Source organism: Chrysochloris asiatica, unplaced genomic scaffold, assembly GCF_000296735.1.
Source record: "Chrysochloris asiatica unplaced genomic scaffold, ChrAsi1.0 scaffold00132, whole genome shotgun sequence".
Lineage (NCBI taxonomy): Eukaryota > Metazoa > Chordata > Mammalia > Afrosoricida > Chrysochloridae > Chrysochloris > Chrysochloris asiatica.
In genome coordinates this window covers 7,155,160-7,161,675 of record NW_006408650.1, presented here as the reverse complement: position 1 = coordinate 7,161,675, position 6,516 = coordinate 7,155,160, and the positions used below count along the sequence as shown (strand labels likewise).

Here is a 6,516-nt window from a genome sequence, read left to right as displayed (position 1 = left end):
TGCAGCCAAAGGCCCCTCACCACGTCCTCTCAGGCAGTTAATAGATAGAAATAAATTCCATTTAAAATATATGCATTTCTCTCTGCTTAAAAAATATCATTTACAGTTGAAAAAGCTTGGGCTTCTGAGATAGGGGCTGTCACTTCTACTGCTTGGCACCCCTAGACAGGGGCTCGGGTGGGAGCACACCTGTGCCTGGCCTTGTATTTGACACAGCCTACACCTGCAGGAAGACACCTGGGCAGTCAGTCCCACAGTGGGGATGGTGCACAGTATGTCCCTCAGGAGCCTCGTCACACCCCTCTTCCCAGGGCTGTCGGTGGGTTACACTCAGGGCTGGGCCAGAGGCTCCTCAGCCGGACAGGTTTTGGCGAGTCCCCGCAGGCCAGAGCAGAACTGACATCCTGTGGGGGGGGGTGGGGAGCTCCAGCTGGGGCCAGCACCCCCATGCCATTGATCCCTCAGGAAACAGGCACTCCTTCCAAGCTGGAGCCAAAGTGGTGGATGCCACAGGTGATGGTCGGTCTGGCTCAATCCAACATGGCGTCGAGCTGGTTGGCCAGGGCGTCAAACATGGTGCTGATGTCATCCAGGATGTGCTTGGTGGACAGCCCAGGGGGGCTACGACAAGGGAAAGGGCCCACTCAGATGCTGCCTCCATCCTGCACCCCGTCTCCCCACGAAGAGTGGCACCCTTGACAGCTGAGCTCACAACATCACCTCAGAGCTTGTCCCTGGACACCATGGGACTGTTTCTGTGGGAAGCGAGGCCTCCCCTCTGAGGCTCTGCCATGACTAACCCTCCCACCCCCGCAACAGGCCCAGCCCCTCACCCGGCTTGCTCCTCTGCACCAATGCTCTTCTCAGCAGCCCTCAGTGCTGCGGCCAGGGATGAGCTGGTCTGCTCCAGTCTCTGCTGTGCCCTGCCTGTGCCCGCGGGCCCCATGCTCTCGGGCCTCGGAGGGGGCACTGGGCGTGGGCCAAGCCGAGGAGCCAGCTTCGGGCCAGAGAAGGCCAGCTGGGTGCAGGCCACTGACACAGGCTTGGGGGCTGTTCCTGCAGGGGCAAGGTTGGCTGTGACTACCAGGCCTAACAGAGCCCTGCAAAGTATCCTCTCCCTGAGGGGTTCTGCTTCATACCTGCTCCAGGCACCTTGATGAGAGCTGAGGGGGCGGCCAGGGGCTCCGTCTCCCCATTCCGGTGGTTGCCTGCTAAGTGTTCCTGCCCTGACCCAGGGCAAGGGGGCACAGACTTGGGGCTGGTGGGGAGGGGGGCAGGAAGGCTGCTAGGGTCTGGGCTGGGAGGGAGAGGCACTGAGGTAGTGTCCTCACTGGGGGGCTGTGAGGTCAGGGGAGCCGGGGAGCCAGGCATGCCACCGGTCACCCCAAAGGCCAGCAGCGCTGTTTGCAGCGGCTCTCTCTCCCGGCACTTAGGCCTCCGCTTAACAGTGTCTGACTCCGTGAGGTTGAAATCCAGGCCGGGGGACATGGGTGTCTCTCGAGCTGGAGGACCAGCTGGCTTCGGTCGCTGTTTGATGGTCAAGTTTCCCTCCTCGGCGAACGGCAGCCCCTCTCCTGAGCTGCCCCGTGATGGGGGTGTCCCCTCAGGCCCTGACTCTTCTTCTTCTGTGTCCGATGCAGGGCCTGCTGGGGCCGGGGGGCCAGGGGGCTCCAACGGGCCAGCCGGTTCACTCAGGGTGCGCCTTCGGGGTCCTGCAGCCCCTTCCTTGGGCCCCGAGCTCCCATCCAGTGGAGGTGGCTCAGAGGTGGGGCTTGAAACAGAGCTGAGGCGCTTCGGGGGTGGTGGCGGGGGTCCTTTACGGCGAGCCCGAAGGGCGAAGGACTGGCTACGGGGAGCCCCCCGAGTGGGAGTGGGAGTGGGACTGGGACTGGTCCGGGGGAGGGCGCTGCGTCCCGGTCTCCGAGTGAGCGTGGCGTAGCTGCCCAAAGCACTGCCCACAGGCCCCTCAGCCTCCCCCTCAGCGTCCTCCTCCGCTGGGCCAGGCCGGCTGAGACTGTGGGACCGGCGCTTGGGCCGAGGAGGGTCTGGGGGCATGGCTGGGGGGCCAGCCAAATAGGAAAATGCCCGGGGCGCACTGGGAGGTGGCCCTGAGACTGGGCTTGAGGGCGAACCCTGAGGGTACATAAACACATAAGAGGGGGCCCCCTGGCCAGAAAGTGGGGAACAGAGCTTGGGGGGCCGCTCTGTGCCTTCAGGAAGGTTCCTCTCTTGTGGGGTGCTAGAGTCTCCACCACTGGGCTGGGGGGTCGGATGCTCCTGGGAGTGGCCAGATCCTCTTGAGCGCGCCCCAATGCTCTCCTGGCTTGGGGAGCGGGTGGGCGGTAGGGCAAGCGGCTCAGGGCTGCCCCCCGCCATGGCCGCTTGTAGCTCTGGGCTGAGTTCGCTGCCCTGGAAGGTGAGGAGGCGCGGGCCAGCCGCAGATGGACCGTCCCCGTTCTCCAGCCCCTCAATAGCCATCAGCTCTGGGCCCCTGGCAGGCCGGCGCCCGCCTTCACCCAGAGCCTCCCCCTGCTGCAGGCCCCGGCGGAGCTCTGCCAGCCGCTTCACCCCCAGCATGAGTTTCTTCTGATGCCCTGTGTAGTGGAGAGAGGCGGCGGTCAGCCCATGTGCCCCGACTGGACCTCTGGTGGCACAAGGGGGCCCGGGTATCCTCTGGATAGTCCTCACCGAGCTTGTTGACTCCAACCTCCTGTAGCTCCTCCCACGTGAGGTCGGCCACCAGCCCCATGGAGTCGTATCCGCTGCTCACCAGCTGCTTGTGGTACTGCGGCAGCCCCAGGGCACATAGCCATTCCAGCAAGTCCACCTAGGAGGGACCACGGTTAGCAGGCCAGCCACAGGGAGGCGGGGAACCCCAGCCCACCGCTGGCCGCCCCTCACCGGGATGTAGTTAGGTAGCCATTCAGCGATGCTGAGCTGGGCAATCTCAGAAGCTATCTTCTTCCTGTGTCCAGGCTTGGTCACCCCGATGGCTGTCAGATCCTGCCACACAGACGGGCTATCAGGCCTCCTCCTCAGTCTGCTGGGCCCTCCCAGACCCCTCCCTGCCAGGGCACCTACCTCGGGCGTCATGCGGCTGATGGTGGGCACGTCATAGCCAGCTTGCAGGAAGTGGGCCGTGTAGCTCTCCAGCTGAAACTCACTCAGCCAGTTGTGAATGGCCTGGGCGTCCTGGGGGAGGGGGTGGCATGCAGAGGAACTGAGCTAAGGCCCTGCTAGAGGAGGTGAATGGGTGAAGCCACAGGCCAGTTGGCCCAGCATCCTGTGTTGCTGCCTTTTCCCAGGGCCTGGCCTACCCTACCACCCTGTTCCTGCCACAGATATCCCAGCAGGGCACACCTTCCCCTCCAAGAGCTGCTCTGGTCTCACGTCCTGGGTGAAGATCTGTTCCCCGGAGCGGTAGTTGGCCAGAGGATGATGGTTCAGGTCATCTTCAACAAGGAAGGGATGTGGAATCAGAGATAGCAGAAGGAAGGGTTAATAAGGCTCCCACTTGCACCTCTCCCAGCCACCTGGGCCCCTCTACCCTTCCTACCTGCTAGGGGTAGGGAGTGCAGTGCTGGAAGCGGGTGGTCCTCCCCAGCAGAGGGTAACGGCTGGAGAACAGGAGGAGCTGACTCAGCATTTGCTAATCTGGTAGCAGGGGGTGACCCCCGGCCACGTCCCACTCCCCTCCCTCCTACCTGGGTATTCTCAATGAGGAGGCCGCTGCTGTGGCCGTTGGTACCCTCGGAGCTCTGCCCACTGCCGGCACTACGGATGCTGCCCACGCTGCCCTCGCTGCCCACACTGTTCCTGTCACCTGCTATAGGGGAGGACAAAGATGAAGATTTAGGGCCTCAGCTGGCACTGTTAAGAGCTGCTGGGCAGCTTGCCAAAACCCAGACTGATGCTAATGCCCCCTCCCGGGAGCACGTACCTGGGCTATCTGGACTAAGGCCCACTCGAGGGAGCTGGCCACAGGTGAGGGGGTGCAGCGGGTCATCAGCAGAGGGCTGCGGTGTCCTGGAGAAGCCAGGACGCAGGGGGGTGGGTGCAGAGGGAAGGCGGGGGGCGGGGATGGCCATTCGCTTGCTGACCACCTCAACAATGCCCGGGGGAAAGTAGCCCACGCGGTCAGTGCCCCTGTGGCTCTCGTGGATGTGGCCCTTCCAACGGCCATCTGGATGCTGCTCCAGCACCTATGACAGGTAGGGATGGTCACCCCCCTGCCCCGGGCACCGTGCCTGACACACAGTCAGTGTCAGGAAAGGAGCTGGGAGTATTGATCTCTGCACAGGGCTTCGACATTGGATCCCTCACCGTGATGACGTCCCCGGCTCGGACATTGAGGGCAGTGGGATCGTGAAGGTTCCAGAAATCCTTCAGCGCACGGACTTTCAGGATCCCGGAGGCCTCTGAGAAAAGGGGGAGGCCAGGTGTCAGCTGAGTGGTCCTCAGGGCACTGTCCAGCTCCCCCTTGTCCCTTCACACCCTTTTCCCTGCCTCATCATCCCTGCAGCATCTCCCGGTGACCAGCCCACACCCAGAGTGACAGCCCATTCCTGTATATCCGCTCCCAATCTGCTTCCTGGCACCCATGGGAACAGTGACCCTGCTGGACCCAGGCCGGGTGCCCACTAGTCCCTCACCCCGCAGGAGTTGCTTGATTTCCCGGCTGGCCTGGGACGTGGTGAACTGGTTCACGATGTCCAAGGCTGTCTGGTTGTATGTGTTCCGGATGTTGACATCCACCCCGCCCTGCATGCACAGCCCCGGGTCAGCGGCTACTAAAAGCTGGACCTGTCATCTTCCTCCTCACAGACTTGGCCCCCACCCCTGGAGCAGGTCCTATCTTCCCTTTCAGATCTCACAGGTGTGGACACAGAAGTGCAGAGCCGGGGTTAAGGCCTAGGTCAAGGTCAAGGCCGGGGTTAAGGCCTAGGTCAAGGTTGCTGGGCCAGTCTGCTCTGAGCCAGCATCCTGACCCGTGGCCTCTTCCTGCTGCCCGTACAAGGTGCCATGTTTGCTTCACAGCTTCCCTGCCGCGTGCCCCCAGCCCCACCCTATGCTGCACATAGACAGGTCTGGACACACCTGCTGGGCATCTCCAAGGCCCACACCCACCTCCAGGAGCAGCCGTACCACCTCGGTCTTGCCATACAGAGCTGCCTCATGGAGGGCCGTGCCAGTCTTGGTCTGCCGATTGATCTCGATCCCAGCCCGAAGGAGCTGCCTATTGGGGAGTGAGTCACAGGGGGGTGGGTGGGTGGAGTGGGCAACACAGGAAGCCATGAGTGGGACTGAGAGACAGGTCTCCAGCAAGGGCCACAAGGTCAGCAGAGGAAAGCATCATGGGTTCATGGTGGTCCCACAGAGAGTGAGGAGGAAATGTTGGGGGGTGGGGGAGGGTAAGTACCTGATTACTTCTCTGTGGCCATTCTTGGCAGCCAAGTGCAGGGGCGTGGTATAGTTGGGGTCACAGGGGTCCTTGGCCTCGCCCTCCAGCAGGGCCACACATAAGTGGCTATTCAGTAGCAGTTGGGTCACCTGCAGCATGCAGCACCCAGGTGAGCCTTCTCCCTGCACCCTAGATGCCCAGACCCTGCCTCCCACCCCCCATTGCCACAGGCCTCACCTTGAGCCGCCCAAACTCACAGGCCAGGTCCAAGGGCGTCTTCTTGGCCTTGTTGATCAGGCAGGGGTTGGACTGATGCTGGAGAAGCATCTCTGACTGGGAGGGTGGGGGGGAGCCAGGTTAGCCAGGACAGCCCCCCTGCCACCACCCTGACTCTCTGTCCCCCAACCTCCTCAGAGGGCTCCCATACCACTTCATAGTGTCCGTACTGGGCAGCCAGATGCAGTGGGATCTGCCCGTCCATGGAGGCGGCATTGACGGCAGAAGAGGCCCGCAGTAACAGCCTCACAGGCTCCAGCCGACCCTGCCAGGCCGCGTAGTGTAGTGGTCGCATGCCTGACGGGAGGGGCGGGGCTTCAGAGGGAGGTCTGGGACAGCATGGGACTTAGCAGAATCTGACATGACACGGGCCAAGGGGACACTGGTCTCATCCAGGTTTAGTTGTGGAGACAAGGTAGCATCCCACTGTTTCCACTCCAAGAGAACAAGATAACCTGTGAGCCTCAATCTTCTCATCTGAACAATGGGCCAATAGCACCATGCACTACTCCACAAGGTTGTGAGGATGAAGGAGGTAAAGATCATTTGCAAGTCCAGAGAAGCCCTGCCAACACTGATTACTACTGCTACGATTTCCCTGGATGGTATAATGAATTAATGTGCTCGGTCACTAATTGCAAGGTTGGTAGTTCAAGTTCACCTAGAAACACCTTGGAAGATAGGTCTGGCAATCTATTTCTGAAAATAGCCATTGAAAATGCTAGGAGCACAGCTTTACTCTGACCTCCATGGGTTCACCATGAGTCAGAGCTGTTCCCATGGTAACTGGTTTAATGATGGACCCTGAGTGAGCCCAGGGTCTGGGCATGGGTAGACGG

At 61.6% G+C, this 6,516-nt stretch overlaps 1 protein-coding gene across 1 annotated transcript in view; it reads right to left on the bottom strand.

The window, feature by feature from the left end:
* Positions 1 to 530: 530 nt before the first annotated feature.
* Positions 531 to 6,516, bottom strand: part of CASKIN2 (CASK interacting protein 2) — a 12,013-nt gene continuing 6,027 nt past the window's right edge. Inside the window, exons 4-19 of the mRNA XM_006869579.1 lie at positions 5,829 to 5,974; positions 5,639 to 5,734; positions 5,420 to 5,550; positions 5,128 to 5,236; positions 4,653 to 4,761; positions 4,324 to 4,418; positions 3,941 to 4,202; positions 3,705 to 3,826; positions 3,557 to 3,617; positions 3,361 to 3,452; positions 3,082 to 3,192; positions 2,902 to 3,003; positions 2,689 to 2,827; positions 1,140 to 2,594; positions 834 to 1,056; positions 531 to 621 (exon numbers count right to left, since the gene is read on the bottom strand). Of these exons, the coding sequence (XP_006869641.1) occupies positions 531 to 621; positions 834 to 1,056; positions 1,140 to 2,594; positions 2,689 to 2,827; positions 2,902 to 3,003; positions 3,082 to 3,192; positions 3,361 to 3,452; positions 3,557 to 3,617; positions 3,705 to 3,826; positions 3,941 to 4,202; positions 4,324 to 4,418; positions 4,653 to 4,761; positions 5,128 to 5,236; positions 5,420 to 5,550; positions 5,639 to 5,734; positions 5,829 to 5,974 (3,344 nt within the window). The remainder of the gene's footprint in view (positions 622 to 833; positions 1,057 to 1,139; positions 2,595 to 2,688; positions 2,828 to 2,901; positions 3,004 to 3,081; positions 3,193 to 3,360; positions 3,453 to 3,556; positions 3,618 to 3,704; positions 3,827 to 3,940; positions 4,203 to 4,323; positions 4,419 to 4,652; positions 4,762 to 5,127; positions 5,237 to 5,419; positions 5,551 to 5,638; positions 5,735 to 5,828; positions 5,975 to 6,516) is intronic.